General features: G+C 39.9%; 1 protein-coding gene across 3 annotated transcripts in view; it reads left to right on the forward strand.

Moving 5' to 3' along the window:
• Positions 1-20,273, forward strand: part of LOC115223836 (dolichol kinase) — a 42,866-nt gene extending 22,593 nt beyond the window's left edge. Inside the window, exons 1-13 of one of the 3 annotated variants that reach the window (XM_029794518.2) lie at positions 2,522-2,669; positions 4,786-4,910; positions 7,329-7,410; positions 8,141-8,214; positions 10,561-10,731; positions 12,071-12,234; positions 12,826-12,873; positions 13,069-13,242; positions 14,366-14,575; positions 16,055-16,226; positions 17,354-17,452; positions 18,185-18,265; positions 19,033-20,273. In XM_029794518.2, the coding sequence (XP_029650378.1) occupies positions 4,808-4,910; positions 7,329-7,410; positions 8,141-8,214; positions 10,561-10,731; positions 12,071-12,234; positions 12,826-12,873; positions 13,069-13,242; positions 14,366-14,575; positions 16,055-16,226; positions 17,354-17,452; positions 18,185-18,265; positions 19,033-19,163 (1,509 nt within the window). In that variant the 5' untranslated portion in view covers positions 2,522-2,669; positions 4,786-4,807 and the 3' untranslated portion in view covers positions 19,164-20,273. Of the gene's footprint in view, positions 1-2,521; positions 2,670-2,841; positions 2,864-4,785; positions 4,911-7,328; positions 7,411-8,140; positions 8,215-10,560; positions 10,732-12,070; positions 12,235-12,825; positions 12,874-13,068; positions 13,243-14,365; positions 14,576-16,054; positions 16,227-17,353; positions 17,453-18,184; positions 18,266-19,032 lie in introns of those variants that run through there. The other 2 variants (XM_036512730.1, XM_029794519.2) reach the window with 2 other exon arrangements.
• The last annotated feature ends 258 nt before the right edge of the window (positions 20,274-20,531 follow it).

The following is a 20,531-nucleotide window of genomic DNA, read 5'->3' on the forward strand; positions in this document are numbered from 1 at the left end:
CCACTCTCAGCTTCCATCATGGCCTCAAGACAGCTCCAGAACCTGGCACATTCCTCACTGTGCCTCTGGGAAGATCTTCGAACGCTTCCTTGATCTTGGCCTCCAGCTCGGCCTTGGTGATGCAGGCAGAGCGGTCAGGGAACTTCTCCGCTACGCCCCACATATAGTAATTCATAGGATTACACTCAGGGGAGTTAGGAGTCCAGGAATTAAGACTGGCAAAGTCATTGGAATTCTCCGACAAACAATTCGCACTTTTCCCGGATGCATGGCCAGGAGCCGACTCCTGCTGGCATCTATATAAATGGCCTTCCAACAGCAACCCTTTCCAGCCAGGGGATTGATCACAGGCTGCAGCAGCTTCACATGGTCGTCTGAACTGAGTCTAAGGCCCTGTTCAAAGTTGTGCGGTGACATGATATCACCCTCAGAACCCCTAGCTGTGTCCCTTCTTGCTGGCAATGGGTTCGTTATCTCTGTTGCAGCTCTCCATGTCATGTCTTACAGTCTTTACAGTATTCACAGAGCGTTGAGCAAGTCATGATATCTGCATCTTGATATCTGGTGCGAATCATCATGATACAGATATAATTGTTTTCCAATATTCAGATGGCTTCCAGTTCTCCATATCACCATTTTCTCAACTACATCTTTACTCTTTATGCTCTCCAATGCTCTTGATAGTATCAAGTTGTTCTTTTTACCGCAACACCGTGTGTTATCCAGGACTGCATTATTTATGATTATCCCCTGGCACTATATTCCCCAGGATTGCTATCTGAGATTGTATCATCCAGCGCTAGACTATCTGGCACTATGTTATCCAGTGCAGTCGGATGCTCTCCCACCAGTGAAGAGAGCGCGTGGTGCAGTGGTTAGGGTATTCGGTTCACTATCGTAAGATCATGAGTTCGACGAATAGCGGCGCGTTGAGTCCTAGATCAAGACACTTTATTTCATATTGCTCCACTTCACTCAGCTGTACCTGTATTTCAAAGGGCCAACCATATTACATTGTGTCCCTCTGAATTTTAGAATTTCACATTTTCGTTCGCCCGAAACCGAAGTCGTGTTGGGTTCATTATTCTTAACTTTATTACAATACAAATGCAATGAAGGGAGAAAAAATGTTATCGTCGCTCATACATGCCAAACTCATAAATAAAACCGAGCTAAGGTTATTTTCGTCTCACCGCATGAGTTGATTAATTACTACATTAATTATACGGATGCAATTAGCTGTTCAGTTGATGATAGATTGATCTGGGGCCAGACATCTTTATTTCGACACCTCCCCTAAAGTACTTCATAATTAAATCAAGAGACAAGGAAAGCTTCTATGCGGCCAGTTGAACCTATAGAAATAGCAGCTAAACCGTCCTCAGATTACAATGTACCTCCTTTTAAAAACAATGTCCATATTGGATGGATTATATGCTGTTTGATATACAAAGAAGTGAGGTTGGTCATAGCTGGAAAGTCTTTGATCGTAGGCTTGCTCAATCATACTTACCAAAGGCTAAACAGCAACAACTTTAATATTTTATCGTTCAAATAATTAATTACATTGACAATATCGACTTGGGTGTCTTTAGACATCGATTATGATTCAATTCCCAGCTCGAATGCTTTACCGAAACACTAAATCGATCCAGTATTTGACAGGTACTTCGTTTCCTCGGCCCCGGAAGGAGGAAATCTTGGCAGGGTTTGAACACGGAAGATGGAAGATTTCCGCGGCAAACTGCGGCCCGCTCGACAAAAAATAAATTTCGATTGTTTTTAGTATTGCGGCCCGGGTACCACTTGAGAACAGTGGTCACGGTGCGCGCACTCGCAAGTCGTGACTAGTCGATCCTACAACGACTACCTGGCAAAGTAAATAATTTTTTAAACACAAAGTAAGGATCGACTAGTCATGACTAGCTAGCGCGGATGCGCGAGTACGCACACCGGGACCACTGTTCTCAGGTAGTACCGTTGCCCGCTTCTCGAAAACCTTTGCCCGTGTCTGCTGGATCCCAATTTTGTCCAATTCCAAGTTAAATGTTCAACAAAGGCGAGATTCGTTTCATGGGTATCTGCCTTTTAAGCGCTGTTTGTTCGGTTACCTGCCTCTTTAACGCTAATGCCTTCAATTTTTAATTTGTTGTAGGAGTGAATAGTCTGTTTGCATCACTTAACTTCGTTAATAATGCTCATCAAAAAAGGCATGAATGTCACGAAGTCTCATCTCATTTGAAAGCCCCTTCGACAATAATATCGTATTTAGGTTGGCAGTGTTTGGGGTTACCTGTCTCTGAAATGTTTGCGAGTGTTCATTAGGTCACCTGCCTCACTAACGCTATGTTTTTCAACCTCTATGTTGGGTCACCTGCCTCACTAACGCTATGTTTTTCAACTTTTACGTTGGGTCACCTGCCTCACTAACGCTATGTTTTACAACCTCTATGTTGGGTCGCCTGCCTCACTAACGCTATGTTTTCCAAACTCTATGTTGGGTTATCTGCCCCTCCAACGTTATGTTTTCCAAACTCTATGTTGGGTTATCTGCCCCTCCAACGTTATGTTTTGGTCTGCTTTAATCGTCATCGCCAAGGCATGAATGTCACCACAACACAACAGCTAACAATAAACAGCCAGATACTCTTAAAGGAACCTTGACATAGGTAAACATACTTTTCCTCTATGATCTCTATTACCATTATCGGAGTAGGAATTAGCAGTAACCGTTTTTCTCTTACATGTCGCTTTGCCCAAATCCCAATTATTGAACTTTGACCTCTGTGGACTTTGACCTGGATGGTTTCCTTGAAATTCTTATTCAATTACGATCATCATCATTACAAGCGTCAAAACCCGGGTTATTATTTTCTCTGAGTCTAAACTTAATTAATAATTCAATATCAATTAGCGAGAATCGTAGATTTTAAAATGCCGACTGAGCCGAGTGTTTGGCGATCGGGTTTCGATTCTTTGTCCCCGTAGTTATATTAATTTATTTCCATTTCTTAACATCGTTAAAAGTTTCTCGAGAAAGGCATGAACATCACGTAATCTTGTTTTATCCTATGTTGAAGAATATCGTAAAACGGCCCCGGACCCAGTGAGACCTTTTTGCGATCAGGTTTTATTTGTGGTCGCAGAAATTCCACTTCCGCGACTTGATTGATTCTGTTGAAAGACATTGAACATCATTTAAGCTTGTTTTTATTTCTGCATATCTTCTACTTTGCATGAGTGTAAATATGTGAAACAAATTCGGTGTTTATACAAGCCAACTTAGAAAGTTTGTTGACGTAGGAAGAAATAACAGCGAAATCACATATTACCAAACTATAAAAGGAAGAATTCATTGGATAATGTACATCTACATACACAATGACTGATATATATATATATATATATATATATATATATATATATATATATATGGGTGGGATACTTTTCATTACAGATTTGTTACAGCAGTCAACGAATGACTTATAGTGTCGTCCGATCTGTTTGAAATAACAACTAAATCTCGCCCAACCCACATCGTACACTAATAAAAGAAGGGCTCATACGATGTTGTGGTCCTAAATATATATCTTGCTTGGGAAAATGAATTAATTACCACGGATTCGGAACGTTTCCGATCATGGGTTTGTTGGAGTAGGGCTGACTCGGACATGAGACAACAGCTGAATCTTCCTCACCTCACATCCTAATGTATTTATAGAAGGAATTTAAAGCAAGTTTAGATACATAATATTTGGGTGGTGGAAGAGGAAAGGATTATTTAAGGCTGGAACCCATTTGGCCACAGGTTTTGGCTATTAAACAACAACGTTTAATATGAATTACTTTAAGTTCTGAGACCAGGAAGTATCCGAAATACAGTTTCTTTCAGTAGCTCCGTTTATCATATTTCGAGTGAATGTTTTCTCTTGTCTTGTAAATCATATTTCTTTTTTCGATGGCCAATTTCCCTCCCTGGGCCTCACAGCTCGGTGAAACTAATTTTGTCAGTAGAGTAACTTCCCTTGTGTCACAAACATATTGCGTAGGCGCATCTTCCCACGCACACCGCGCTTTTGCTGGAAATAACAGTTAAATTTATTTCTCATATCACACCCTACTGTCTTAACATAAAAAAAAAATTTAACTGCTATTTCTAGCATCTCAGGTGACTAGGTAGAGGTTCATGTGTTGTAACAACAAAATAAAAAAGAATGGTTTGAAGATTGTTGTTTTGTCTCAAGAAAGCCTTGATCAAGAAAGTATTTCAGCTATGACCACCCTGTCTATTTCGTTTTTTCTGGCAAATGTGTCCTCATATCTGGTCAAAATATTCTACCTACTCTATATTCAAACTGGTCAGGTCCTGCCTCTCCCACTTGCCCTACATTGTCAGTATAATATAAACAATCATATTATTGAAATATTGAAGTTACAAGATAAAGCATTCTTAGTTCAAAACGATGTGAATAAATATTCATTTGAGTGAGTGATCTGAGCACTAATAGGTTAAGGCAACAGGGTTTGATTTGAGGGAGATTTGGCTTCTATTTCTAACAGGTTAAGCAACTGGTGTAAAAATCTCCCTTGCCACTTCATTGTTTATTAGTCTTGGCTACATAAAGCACAGAGTGTTTGTACCAGAAATTACCTGAGGTCTTTAACTATAAAGGAATTGCATAATTGCTTTTTTTTTAATGGGATTTGAGGGAGACTGTTGTATTGAATGAAGCCCCCACTTCGTTTGTGTTCCATCATTGAATGTGAGTTTTATATTATTTGCAGATAATCTTCTCATTTTCTGGCAATGGACATCAGCTCAAAATTAGAAGCATCTGTGGTCGGTGCAGGCTGTGTGTATGTGCTATATTCTGTGCAGTCGTTTGTGAACAGTTACATCCTCCTGTTTCGTAAGTATACTTCTTTGGTCTGTATTCTACTTGGTCAAAACTAGTTGTCCTTATTTCAGTCTGTTTAATCGTCCTTCATTACAACAATGCCAGACCTCACACTTCTTGGCTGATGCAACAGAAGTCACTCGGGCCCGGGTGGGAGGTTTTGGCACACTCTCCATATTCACTTGACCTTGAACCTCAAGAATGCCACCCCTTTCAGACGCTTTGAAATTCATTAAATGGACAAACCTTCAACTCTGAAGAAGGTGTAAAGATTCTGAAAGAGTTTTTTGCCAGTCAAGACAGGAAATTCTTCAAATGGAGAATAATGGATCTCCTTACAAAATGGCAGAAGATTCTGGAACGAAATGGTGATCGTATCACCGATTGAATCGATCACTTTGTGTTTAAAACTTGTGTCTTATTTTGCGTTGAAAAAACCAAATGAACTTTTTAGTCAACCCAGTATATATTTGTGTGTGTGTGTTTGTGCCTTGATGACTCTGGTGTTGGTTTGTTTATGTCCTCATAGTTTAGCTGTTCAGCAAAAGAGACCAATAGAACAAATGCCAGCCTTAGAAAAAAAAAATTACTGGGGTCAATTTGTTCAAGTAAATACTTCAAGATGGTGCTCCAGTATGGACGTGATTTAATGACTGGAACAAGCGAAAATAAGACACAAACACACACCCCTTCACCCTCTTTCCCCTCTCCCTTTCTGCCCCTCTCCTTTTCTGTCACTCAGCCACTCTTCCTCTCTCCCCTACTCCTCTTTCTCCTCTCCCTTTCTCCCCCTCTCCCTCCCTGCACCTCTCCCCCTCTTTTTCTCACTCACACATACATGCACAGGCATACATTCTCTAAACATCATAAATATCCACGTGCAAGTAGTCAAGCACACACACACACACACAACTATGCAAATGTGCTGACATACATATGCACACATACATATGCACACATACATATGCACACATACAACTACACGGATAAATCCACACATACGCACATGAGTCAATGAATAAATTAATGCACAGACGAACCCCCACCTCCACCACCACCACCACTCTTCTTCCTCAAGTCCTCAGACATTTTATATTCGTTCAATAAGTTCCTAAATGCAAAGGTAAACAATACTCAGGTGAATTGTCACCTGAGACAAGCATTGAACCCCTCACCTGCCTCACGCCAGTCTCTTAACAGCAAAATAAACAAAGAAATGCATTTTGTGTTTTTTAATTTATGAATACCCTCTGTCGATGAAGACGGAAGTTCCCACGGCTGAGAAAGTACGACTTCCACGCTCGTGTCTGGACCAGCTTTCTTAATCAGAGATCTTCAAAGAAGTTAAACATGTTTTTAGTTAACTTGACGTTTGCTTTATTTACTACATTCGGTATTTGGGGCCAAGAGAAATTTTATTGCTAAAACGTAGTCGCAGATTACAAGAATTTGTCTGTGTGTGTGTGTGTGTGTGTGCGTGCATGCATGTGTGTGCGTGCATGCATGTGTGTGCCTGTATATTTCTTGGGAATTTATCTAAGTTTTACACCCTTGGCAGAATACAAGCCAGTCCCTAACAAATTGCTAAAGGTTTTTTTTTGTTTAAGTGAAGACAACTCTTGGGGTTTGTAGTTATCTGAATTGGTGGGTTATGTATGTGTGTGTGTGTGTGATTGTTTAATTTCCATTGTTCCATGCTTGCTCGGGACCACATCATGCTTCATTGCCTGTTTTGCCAGTGTTTCTATAGTTGGATGCCCTTCCTAACTCCAACAACTTTACAGCATGTCTTGGATGCTTTTCTCATGCCACAGCCATTTGTGAGGCAACCATGAGGCTTGCAAGATTATGAGCGCCAACAGATCGGAGTTGAGAGACGAAAGCTTGAAAGAAATGACCAGAACAGAAACAGGTTTGTAGCTGTAAAGGAGTTGCGTGGCTCTTTGCATTTTAGAAGGAAGGGTGGGCGTGATTGAGTGGAGTGGGAGAGTGATGAGGTGTCATAATGGATCAGGCATTATATTTGGATGTTGTGTGAAGGAGGGAAAGGAATGAGACAAGCATCTCCTTTGAAAGTGTAAAAAGTCAGGTGTAATATATTTCTAAATCTCTCAAACAGATTTATGTAGTGGTAGCACGATAAAGTGATAGTATGTTGTCAACTTAATGTGGCAGTCCCACGAAAGGGAACAATGCTACTGTTATTTAGCCCTAGGAAACACCTTTTCCTATTGGACTTGACACGTTTCCTGTGTAAAGTTAGGACGTGTATAAATGAATGAGCTGAAAGAAAAAGCTGCTATTATCATCAATTTCACTTTATGCCAAAAATCCTTTCTGCTGACCCCCTTTTTCTATATTTTACTCCCCCCCCCCATTTTGGCATCGTAAGGACTTGACATTAATGTGTGGACTTATTTCTTCTTACAGATTCAGCTGCATTTTGCTGGTCAGTTTACACAGAATGGAAATGGCAGTGTCAGACATTTCTCATTTCCGAGACATTTTGCAGGTAAGTAATAAATTTACTGGAACACTCATTCCGTTTGTCGTTAAATTGTGGCCAGAGTGAAGCCGGGTGACCGTTGCCATTAGGATTATAGTTTTAGTCTATTTCATGAACTGCTTCATGTCACACCGGTCCATACAGACTCACGAGGCCAGCGTCCTGGTTTCTTTGGTGTATATAGTCTTTCCCCAGAGCAACATAAAATGAAGTGTCTTGCTCAAGAACACAATGTGTCATCCTGTCCAGGAATTGAACCCACGATCTTAGAATCATGAATGCAACTCCCTAACCTACGTTTGAAGACAATGGATTCATTATGGGTAGAACCCTTTTGATTGTAAGCCTGGTCCATCAAACAGCCAAATGTTTCTTTTATCTTTGGATTTTATTTGTTTCAGTCATGTGGCCATGCTGGGGCACCACCTTGAAGGGCTTCATGGAACAAATCAATCTCAACCCTTACTTTTTTTTAGCCTGGTACTTATTCTATCAGTTTCTTTTGCTGAACAGCTAAATTATGGGGACATAAACAAACCGACCCCACACACACACATGACAGGCTTCCACACAGTTTCTGTCTCCCAAATTCACTCACAAAGCATTGGTCAGCTCAAGGTGTTGCACTGTGGGACTGAACCTGAAACCACATGTTTGCAAAGCAAGCTTCTTAAACCACATGGCCACCCCTTTTGAAATTTGCAAATTATCTTCTTGTCCTTTTCCTCCATTTCAGACCACGGGCCAGGTGTTCGGTGTGGTCAGTCCTGCTCTTCCCCCTTTGTTTGTTGTCACGGATTCGGTCATCCAGTAAGTTCCTTTCTTCATGCATAGTGTGGGCCATGGTAGTGATGGTAGTCAGTAGTTTATAAAAAAAAAAGTGATTAAGATAATTAACTCATTAACATTCAGATTATTCTGTCAAAAGTAATGCTAATTATTTCGAATTAATTATGCATTTTCACAAAGCTTCAAAATTACGATGAGCTAATTGTTTATTTTTAGAATAACATTGCAGGGTAAGTGTGAGAGGCCAGATTCTGACCAATCTGAACATAAAACAAAACCTGTAGAATATTTGGGGTGAATTAGACCAGCTTAAATGCTAAAGGATTTAGGTGATTAAAATCTATGTCAGAACAAAGGTAAACAGACAGTGCGTGTGGTTTTTAAATTTTTTATATCTTCAAAGTGGTGGAGGTGGGGGGGGCATAGTGTTGGCTATGATGGTGATAAGGATGATGATGATGATGATGACAATGAGGAGGAGTGGGAGGTGGAGCCAGAACATGTCCTCATCTTCAAAGTAACATGGCTAAGAAAATGAGCAGAAGGGAGCCATGGAGAGAGAAGATTGATGGAAAGTAAGCAACAGTTACAAGGAAACAAGCCATTCCATCTCAACTTAAGCATCCTGGTTCTAAAAGACAGAGCAAAACGGAATTGCAAGAGGCCGTTGGTTGAGGTAGGGGTTGGGATTCAGAATGCATCAGTGGTATGGATGGTGAGAAGAGATGATAGAGAGATGGGAGAGGGGGGTACAGAGGGAGAAGGGCATTTAGTAGGGGTGGTTGAATGGTTTTGTTTCAGTCATGGGTGGTTTGGCACAATGGATAGGAGAAGAAATGGTAGGAAAGTGCAAAAGTAGAGAATAAAAAATAAGCAGGGGAGAGATATGTACCCCCCCACTCCACAATTTTGCTGAGTATTTCGTCAAGTTTCTCCAGGAGGCTGGGTGTTCTGCAACATTGTGCATCACCAGTCAAAATTGTCTTCTGTCATCTCCTTCGTTGGATGTTGCATCTTGGGAAGTCTTCCACAAGTGCCATTCCCTTTGAATGCTTGGCACTTATGCAGCTGCCATCTGCCATCTGCATCATTGTTCCATACAAAGAGGGTTTCTTCTCTTAGACACTGCATCTGGTTCCTCTTATACCTCTTCTGTCTCTCAATTTATTCTCCATGGATGCTGACATGCAGTGATGCACGCTTGCCTCGTCGTCTTCAAGCTCACTGCCATGCAGCTGTGCATTTCGTGCACAAGCTTCATGCAATCTGCTCTTCACTGAGGAAAAAAAGCTCTTTCTGGCCAGTAGAATTACTATCTCTCTGGACTTTCTCCTTTCCATTCTTATTCTAGATACAACTCTTTTGGAATATTTGCTCTCAAAACTAATTATGTTACCTTGGTAACAAAACTTATCTGCTGCTTCATGAGATATCTGGTCTTCTTGCTTTGGCTGGGCAATAGGCACCGGTCACTGAGACAAGGAGACTTGTGTTGTACAAGTGTGATTATCACTTATAAGCCAATGACATCCACATGTCTCTTTGTGCTGACCTCATTCCTCATCCTCTCCACTTAAAGTCCTGTGGTAAGGCAACAGTGATGACGTGTGCAGACGTAACCACTCGGAAGTTCACAGTTAGTTATAACTTTTGCCTGTCACACCTTACAAATCTCACAGATGGACTGAATTGCTATCTGTGAGGTCATGGATAGAAAGTCTGAAATGTCATTAAACAACAAGGAAGCACAAGGAGACGGCTATCATCTGTGAAAATGGAGCAATCGCTATATATGTGTGTATATATGTGTGTATATATGTGTGTATATATGTGTGTATATATACAGGGTGCAATGGGTTAATTGTTGCCATTTAATGTTTTTAATTTTGCACGTGATTTTGTTGACTACACAGTATAGTAGGGTCAGTTGGGCACCGTCTGTGAGAAAAAGAACACCATGATGCAATTCACTCTGCCCAAAATTTGGAAACGACTTGCTGTACTGCTTGGCATTCCTGCCAGAATTTTGTGACTTCCTGACCTTTGCTGTATAATGATGTAATGTAATTAATCAATTAAAGAATTCAATGGAAACAGTTGTAATTGACACCTACACATTGTTTATTATATTTACATACACATGTATATACATACATACATACTTGCATACACATGTATATACATATATACATACTTGCATACTCATGTATACACACGCACACACACCTGTAAGCATATCATTAGATGTTCTCATAATACTGAAATCAACCCAGTTCTTGACATACCTTTAGTATCAGTAGATGTGCTGCTCCTGTGACCCTCCAGTTGACATACTTTAATGCTTTCATGTTCTGGATTGTCTTTCAGGTTTTTCAACATATGAAGACGCTTTGTATCAAAGTTACATTCTGGTTTTGAATCCATTGTATCTGGCATATCGGATTCTTGAAAGACCAACGCATTTCCCGGACTCTCGTGCAAAGGAGATCTTCCTCGATGCAGTCTTTGGTGTCGCTATACCATTGTGGATGGAAAAAGGTGAGGAAGGAAAAATGGTATTTTGTACACAGGTACATGCTTATGCAGACACACACGTGCATGTGTGTATGGGTGTGTGTGTGTGTGTGTGTGTGTGTGTGTACATATATATGAAAATGATGATGAGGATGATTTATATATATATATATATATATACACACACACATACATACATGCATGTGTGTGTGTGTGTGTGTGTGTGTGTGTGCTTGTTTGTGAATCTATGAATGGGTGTGCAGAAATGTTTGAGTGTTTTGATCATGAGGAAATATTACCTTGTTTGGTAACAAGGAAGGCATGATGATGATGATGATGATGATGATGATGATGATGATGATGATGATGAATGATGATGATGATGATGATGAAGAAGAAGAAGTAGTAGTAGTAGTAGTAGTAGTAGTAGTAGTAGTAGTTCAGCTTCCAGATCAGAGGAAAGTGGTAAGTGATCTTTTCTGTCATATCTTTTATTTTTTTTACTTGTTTCAGTTGTAAGCTTGTGGCCATGCTGGGGCACCACCTTGAAGAACTTTTAGTCAAATGAACTGCACCCCAGGGGTTATTTTTTTTTAAGCCTGGCACTTATTCTATTGGTCTCTTTTGCTGAACTGCTTAGTTATGGGGATGTAAATACTCAGACACAAACTCGCCTGCATGCACACGCAATAATAATAATCATAATAATAATAATAATAATAATCATAATAATAATAATAATAATAATCATAATAATAATAAATGCCCTGATGCAGTACCAGGCAGTGGCTCTCATGGCTTCTGATCTTAACTGATTGGAAGTGTCATCATGTACATTGTTTTGTCTTGGTATAAAAGATGGGCTACAGCAAATATTCTGCTCAATACCACAGATTTGCTTGTCAGTTGTTTGACCTTAACCAGTTGAGCATGTCCCTTACTGGCTGACGATATGTGCATCTCTGATCACGAGCAGAAGTAGTGGGGGAGCATCATGGCCATGTGTTGAGAGGGATTCTTTGGAGTTTGAATGGTTCACCTCTGGAAACATAGGTGTTTCGTTCAACATCCTAAAGCAACCCTTATTCAGGGACCGTTTGAGCAGGATGGGCTACTCAACCTGAAGAAAATTCTAACTGGGCCCCACCTGCAAGGTCATGTGCTGTTTATCTTGATATGAGATCACCATGTCGCGCACATATGGTTGTGATGCATGTGCCTGGTGTACCTTTATCAGACGGGTAGTCATGATGGGTATATTGGGCTTCGTATATTTTACCCCAGTGTCACTTTGATGGCATGAACTGCTCTCTCACTCAATAATAATAATAATAATAATAATCATATACATTTTTACTTTCAGGCTGGTTGGACTCTTTTGCTTTTGGCATGATGCTGGTTGCTCACCTTTATCTCATGAGAAAGATGCTGCTGCTCTTACCAAAGACATTTACTTATGGAGAACTGGTCCTTGTTTCCCAACTTATACAATATTTTGTTCACAACAATGCCCTGTTGGTAATAAAGGTAACATATTTCTCTCCTTGTCTTTTTCTATTGCTCTAACTCTACGGGTGAAATGAGAAAATAGTAACAGATGGAACAAAAGGGAGAATCTTCCTCTCATCAGCTGCCTAATCATTGCAAACTTTCAGTTTTGGTACTTAGGACAGTACTGCATATCTTTATGTAAACTGTTTATTTCATAATTAGACTGCAACCCAATTTGAGGTATTAATTGGGCTGTGGTATAATTACGAAAGGGTTGCAATGACAAAAATATTTTTGACATATGAAATCAACATCATCACTACGACCCCCATCGCCATCACCATCTCAACTGCCTTCTTCATCCTCACTTGCAATGCATTGGTCAGCCCAGGGCTATAGTAGAAGACAGTTTCTCAAAGTGCTATGCATTGGAACTGAACCTAAAACCTTGTGGCTATAAAGCAAGCTTCTTCATTACACAGCCATGCCTGCACCTATAAAAATTTTGTTTGGTTTGGCTGGGTTGTGATCCAGGATCGGACACTGTCCCCTATTGGTCATTGCTATAATATCCCTTACTTTGCCCCAACTCAATAAATCTATCCTTCTTTTCCTTTTGTTTTACAGAAAATGACTGCAGGAATTCATGTTTTAGACATGGAAGTTATAATTGCCGTAAGTATTTGTGAATATTTAATCATTATTTATTTATCTTATTTTTACTTTTAAAATTCTGTATTTAGTAAGTAATAACTTTGTTGGTGATTAAGAAGTTTCTAACGAACCAATTTACTAATCTGTTGCATTACTTTTGGAATGATTTTTGAGGATAAAATTTTGGTTTTGTTTCCATCTTTTTTTGTTTTCCAGACTGTGGTTCTTACTCTGGCCATTTCCGCAGCTATTTTCCATAATTCAAAGGTTTCTCCAATCAAATTCTATGTGACATACGGTCTGCTAGCAAATGCTATAATAATCTTTTGGATAATGCTGTTGCACCCATTTAGTTTTGAGAAGTTGGTCCATTATGTGAGTAGAAACCAGGTAAGATTCTGAAGAGAAACAGGATGATATGGTTGGGTCAGGTACTGAGGAAGAATGAAAATAACTGGGTGAGAGGAGACGATGGAAATGAACGAGGGAGGTGGAGGAAAGAGAAGATTGAAAAAGACATGCTTGAAGGTGATGGGGAGGGGGAAGAAATTGGGATAACAGAGTTAATGAGGTGAGATGTAGAAGATGGGGAAAAAATGGGGTAGAATTTCCTGAGATTTGTATGGCAAACTTCTGAGTAAGGAAATGGTCCTAGCACTTGGCCCTCAATGTTTAAACCAGCCATATTCTATCTGTTTTATGTTCAAACTGCTCAGATGTGGCCTTTCACACCTACCCTCAAGATATACAGCCTCATCATTGAAATCTTGAAGCTAAGAAATGGTAATGCAAGAGGAATTGAAAACGGTGAGACTCAATGAGGATTGCATTCGACAGAATAACATGAATAGTAAAAAGTTAAAATATTTCTCGTTTTCTGTTTCGATTCCTAATGTTTCTCTTGTTGATGTTGACGTTGTTTGTTTCCGAGTGAACTCTAAACAAATATGGGTCTCAGGGTGCACACTAGAGAGCAGAATCTGTTCTTTGTGCAATGTCTTCACCTCTGACTTACAGCCATGAAACAAAGCAAGTGCAAAGTGACAACCTGGACATGTTGTCCACTGTCCACTGTCCAGTTGATGGATAAAGTCGGAGTTGATTGTTGTTGCTGTTATTTAGCCCCATACATATGGAAACTGTATGGAAGCCGACGTAGTTGGGAAGCAAATTTCTTCCCAGCTGCACCTGGGCCTATTCTTCATGTTCCTATGCTTGCATGAATCGGGTGGAACTTTATTGAGGCAGATTATCCCTACGGCAGGATGCCCTTCCTGTCACCAACCCTCATCTGTTTCCAAGCAAGGTAACATTTGCCCCATGGCCAGACATGTTTCTCTCTCTCTCACCCTCTCTCTCTCCCTCTCTCTCTCTCTATATATATATGCACATACACACACACATTTATATGCATACATATATAAAACGTATAAAACTATATATTATGTGTTATGTTTTACTGTGACAAACAGATAAATGTACAAATGTTTCTCTTTTCTGTGATTTCAACTAGATCTACCTATTGAGTTATTGGGTTTTATGGTCAGTTATGGCCATTGCAGTGGTCATTTACTTCAACAAACACAAAAACAGAATACATTATGATGTACGCAAATATTTTCATGTGATTATGGTTGCTGTTTACCTGCCTGGCTTGCTATTGGAACCTATGATGCTGGCCTTGGCAGCGTGGTGTGCCTTTGCTCTTCTTTTTCTGCTGGAGGTAAAGATTTATTTTATATGTCTGTCTGTCTGTCTCTCTGTCTTGTTTTCCCAGTTTCATTTTGTCCTTGTGGGGCACAAGGGTTTTGAGGTAAAAGTTTGAGCCACTATATTCAGATTGATCAATTTTTATACCTGTAACAAATTGGGGCTCAAACCATTAATGATATTTCTCTCTTCCAAAAACAAAAATAAACTCATTATCTAAGAAATAATTATAGAACAGAATCGTTAGCACATTGGGCAAAATGCTTGGTGGTACTTTGTTGTCCTTATGTTCTGAGTTCAAATTCCACTGAGGTCAATTTTGCTTTTCATCCTTTTGGGGTGAAAGAAAATAAGTACCAGTTGAGCACTGGGAAAGATGTTATCGACTTACCCAGCCCCACCCCCCAATTTTGTGCCAAAATTTGAAATCCATAATCATCATCACCATCATCATTATTTAGCGTCTGTTTTCCATGCTAGCATGGGTTGGACGGTTTAACTGGGGTCTGTGAAGCCGGAAGGCTTCATCAGGCCCAGTCAGATTTGGCAGAGTTTCTACGGCTGGATGCCCTTCCTAACGCCAGTAGTAATGATAAACATAACCATAATTATAATCTGTTCTCCATTGGGCAGAAGTCCTGCAGTTTTGGGAGAGGGGCCAAATGAATTGCATTGACCCTAATGTCCAACTGGTACTTATTTGACTGACTCTGAAAGGATGAAGGACAAAGCTGACCACGGCAGAGCTTGAACTCAGAATGTAGCGATGGATTAAATGCCACTAAGCATTTTTTACTGGTGTGCTGACAATTCTGCCACCTCACTACCTTCTTAATGATGATGAGGATGATGAGGATGATAGTTTCTAATTTAGGTACAAGGCCAGAAAGTTCAAGGCAGTGGGGATGGGTGGGCTTACTCAATGACTGAACCCCAGTTCTTGACTGGTATTTTATTTTATTGACCACATAAGGATGAACAGCAAAATTGATCTTGCCAGGATTTGAACTCAGAATGTAAAGGACTGGAGCAAATACTGTAAGGCATTTTGTTTGAGACACTAATGCAGAGAATTTGCCTGACCAATTCATGCAATAAACGAAGGAAGCTGGAAGTGAAGAAAGCTGGCTGTTGCTGAGAGATGGAAAGCTGAGAACAACTCAATAGAATGAATTTGATTGAGACAAATCCAGTCAGACAGCTAACACAGAATGGGAAGAAAAGTGAATGAAAGTTTTCACTTTATGCTAAGGAAGTGCTGTGAGCTAGTACAAAAAGAGAGTAAACAAAGGCATAAATGTGTTGGTAAAACTGTACATTGGGATGTGTACATAAGTAACCTAATTAGACTTGGACAATGCTTAGATATTGGGGTCTAGTTTAGGGAGGTTCTGTGCCATAGACAGAGAACTGTTTTAATTTAACGCAGCCTGAATAACATACACTAGATTAAAAAAAACCTATAACAACTAAATATTTTGGTTTATTTCAGCAATTCCGAATGTACAAAATTCCACCTTTATCTTCATCCCTGGAATCGAGTCTGTCTTTATTTTTGGACGAGAAAGACAGTGGTCCAATGCTGGTCAGTCATATATACCTGTTGGTTGGATTCTCAGTTCCAGTTTGGCTGTCAACCGATGCTGGACATTTCCTCACTTCTGGTCAGTTTCCCTTGTTATGATATTTCAACTCTACAACACGAGTGTACTCTGCTGTACGGTAGAGTACAGTAGAATAGGATAGAGCACAGCACAATACCACAGTGTACAGTACAACATATGACAATACAGTGCAATGTACTATACTACAATACATGCAATTAAGCATGTATATACATACTTATGTGTATACACACACACACACACACAAGCCTACCTTTCTGATTACATGTGCACACACACATATACACTCATACACACACATATTCAAGCATATAGACACATACATGTGTGTGCACTTGCTTATTTATCTATTACTATATTTATATAAGCATGTGCACACACACACACGCACACACACACACACACACACAATGCATGTATATGTAAATAGGCTCAGGTGTAGCTGTGTGGTTAAGATGTTTATTTCCCAAATGTGTGGCTTTGGGTTCAGTCTCACTGTGTGATACCTTGGGCAAGTGCCTTCTACTATAGCCCCAGGCTGACCAGAGTCTTGTGACTGGATTTGGCAGACAAAAACTACAAGATGTCCATTGAGTGTGTGTGTGTGTGGTAGGTAGAACAAAGGATCTCTAGATTACAGATTTGTCTGATAGCCAATACTTCTGGATGAGCTTAATATAGATTAAATACCACAACGGAATTATTGTCATCATGTGATATATATATATATGTATATGCATACATACATATACTTATATGTGTGTGTGTGTCTGTGAGTGTCCTTGATATATAATATGATAGTTTTAGATGAATGTCACTGTCATTCGTTTCCAATATTCGGCAAAACATGTCAGGCCAGGGAGGAATAACTCCCCTGGAAGCAGGTGAGTGTTGTCGATAGCCAGGGTATTTGGCTGTAGGAAACCTGCCTCAGTAAACTCCATCCAACCAAGCAAACATGGAGAAGTGAATGTTAAAAAGATGATGATGATGATGATAAAAAATGTTCTTCTATATAAAGTAGAAATGATGAAAATATAATGAACATAAAAATAAAAATTTCTACAATAAAATGTGAAAAAAGTGTGAAATGTGCAATGTGAAAAATTTTCCTCCTTCACATTACACTCCGTCTAATGATTCCCATTACAATTTGTCTTTTGTAGAAGACTATGTCAGCTGCTTTTCTGGTTTGTTGACCCTTGGTGTTGGAGACAGTGCTGCATCAGTTGTCGGGATCAGATTTGGTAAAACAAAACTTCCTGGTAAGTTTGCACAAGTTTCTCTGCTTGTAAAGGCTGTTCAGAAAACTCTTATGTACTTTTAGAGTTGCATGGGTCAAGGGTTAGAGTGTCGGACTCACAATCATGAGATAGTGAGTTCAATTCTTGGACTGGGTTGCGTGTTGCGTTTTTTGTTTCACGTTGCTCCAGTTCACTCAGTTGCAGAAATGAGTTGCAGTGCCACAGGTACCAAGCTGTATCGGCCCCTTTGCCTCTCCCTTGGATAACATCAATGGCATGGAAAGGGGGGAGACTGGTATGCATGGGCGACTACTGGTCTTCCATAAACAAACTTGCCTGGACCTGTTCTTCAGAGGAGAACTTTCTAGAAGCAATCCCATGGTCATCCCTCACCGAAGAGGGTTTTTACCTTTTTTACTTTTGTAATCACCCTAAGGTCTGGCTGTTGTCTTGTCATCTGCCTGCTTGTCTGTCTCCTTGTCTCTCTGTCTTGACACCGAAAGCTTATTGCTTTCAAGCAGACATGTCTGGCCATAAGGAAATATTATGTTGCTTGGGAATTAGTCGTGGTTGGCGACTGGAGAGGCATCCAGCCTTAAAGAAATCTGCCTCAATCAACTGTGTCGGACCCTTGCAGGCAGGGGTTTCATGCATGAAATAGCAGAAGATGAGGAAGTCAGCAATGGTCTGCGTTGCTAAAGAGTTTTATTCGTTTTGTGAACTTAATGTTTTTTGTTTCCTTTTTTTTTCTAGGTAATTCCAGAAAATCCGTGGAAGGGACTTTGGCCTCAATCGTTGCCCAGATCATAGGCGTTGGGTGCTTGAATTACTTTGGTAAATAACTTCTTTATTATTCTTGCTTGGTTCTGGTAAAGCTTTGACATGTGTGTGTGTGTGTGTGTGTGTGTGTGAGAGAGAGAGAGGGAAAGAGAGAGACAGCAAGAACAAGAAAGCAATAGAAAGAGAATCATAGAAAGTAAGAGAGTGAGTGAAAGAGAATGAGAGAGAGAGAGAGAGGGAGAGAGAGAGAGAGAGAGAGAGATTCCCATTAAGTCTGGTTGAAGACGTGACTGTAGTTAGGGAGTCCACTTCTCAACCATATGCTTCTGGGTTCAATCCCACAGTCTGGCATGTTGGGCCCCAGGTCGACGAAAGACTTACGAGTTGACTTGGTATGTGTGTGTGTGTGTCTTTATATGCAAGTGTGTGTGTGTGTGTGTGTCTTTATATGCAAGTGTGTGTGTGTGTGTGTGTGGTATTTCCTGTTCCCTTGTCTTAGCCTTTTGCTCTTTAAACAAATGTTGCCATCACAAAAGAATTGTGGTTTGTTTGTAATCTTCTGTGGAAACATATCGAGACTCGAGGAAAATGTTAACTTGCTCAAGAAGAGGTGACCATTGGTCAAGACAACTTGTCTTGTTTGAAATATGCAAATATGGAGAAGTAGACATTAAAACGATGATGATGATGATGATGGTGATGTCAATGATGGTGATCATGGTGGTGATGATGATGATGATGATGATGATGTTTGTTTATTTATTCAGCAAGCAGAACCGACTGCAACAACAACAACAACAACTAATATTAACCATTTTCAGTTTCAGTTCCGCTCACTCCAAGAATCCTCTTCACACTCTCGTTGGCATCGTTCTATGAAGCTTTCACCGACCAAATCGACAATCTAACCTTGCCGCTCTTCACTTATTCACTTTTACGCCTTTCGTCATGACGATGATGATGATGAATCAATGACTCATCGTTATATAAGCAGGGTTGTTCATCTCTGGTCTTTCATAAAAAACATGTCTGGCCATGGAAGAATATTACCTTGCTTCAAAACGAGACTTGGTGACAGGGGCAGGCATGAACAAATTCCATCTGACCCCTGCAAGCGTCGAAAAGTGATCTTTAAATGATGATGATGATGATGATGATGATGGCACACACACACACACACACATTAATGTCAAGTATTGCAAGGAGTTCCACTTCAATGTTTACAGCTTAAAATAACCTCATTGATTCTATTACGACTAAATTACTAGCACTCAGTGACACTTGTACTTTCACGCAGATACGCTGACATGCATAGTCACACACACACACGCACACACACATACACACACATCCATGTTCTTATCTACAGCTCTACCTCACGTCCACACTAATAATTATCCATGTTAGCTCCTCATGGACACTCCCTTCTATGTATACTTATGAATAAATATTAGTTTTATTATAATCATCATCATCATTGTCATCAATTTTAACATCTATTTTTTGATGCTGGCATGGGTTGGAAGGAGTTCATTTCAGGCATATGTTTCTACAGCTGGATTCCCTTCCTGTTGCCAACCCACACCAATATGCAAACAAAGGAATATTACCCCATGGCCAGACATGTTTTCACAGAAGATTGGAAAAGAACGACACTGCTTCCTTAACATTTGCAATTGCCATGTATTATCAACAGACACACACAAAGCAGGCTTCTTTCAGTTTCTATCAACCACATCCATCCACAACACTTTGATCATCCTGGGGCAATTGTACAAGTCACTTGCCCAAGGTGCCATGCAGTGAAACGACCTAGAACCATGAGTTCAGAAAGCAAACTTCTTACCCCACATCATATTTTGATGAATAACTGACACAGCTTAAAATAATGACATTCCATCTGATAATGTTTAATCAAATAATGGTTAATGACTCATGTGATATTTCCTTTTGTAAATTGATATCAGGTTATTAATTAAATTTCTATATTTTTTACTTCGTTAAAAACATCATCAAGCAATGAAATTGTTATAATGTTTTGAAATAAATAAGTTTTTGTAACTAATGATTTTGTCTTTTCTTTCACAAATAATCTCTTTTAATTGTTGGTTTCTAATTTTGACACAAGGCCAGCAATTTCAGGAACGATCAGTTGGTGCTTTTTACGTGCCACCAGCATGGAAGCCAGTCAAGGTGGCGCTGGCATTGGCCATGTTCGGATGGTGCTTTTTACGTGCCACTGGCACAACTACAATTTCCATTTGATATTTATTTTGATGTTGATGTACTTGACTCAATAGGTCTCCTCAAGCACAGCAGG

The sequence above is a fragment of the Octopus sinensis genome, linkage group LG24 (genome assembly GCF_006345805.1).
Source record: "Octopus sinensis linkage group LG24, ASM634580v1, whole genome shotgun sequence".
In the NCBI taxonomy this organism is placed as follows: Eukaryota; Metazoa; Mollusca; class Cephalopoda; order Octopoda; family Octopodidae; genus Octopus; species Octopus sinensis.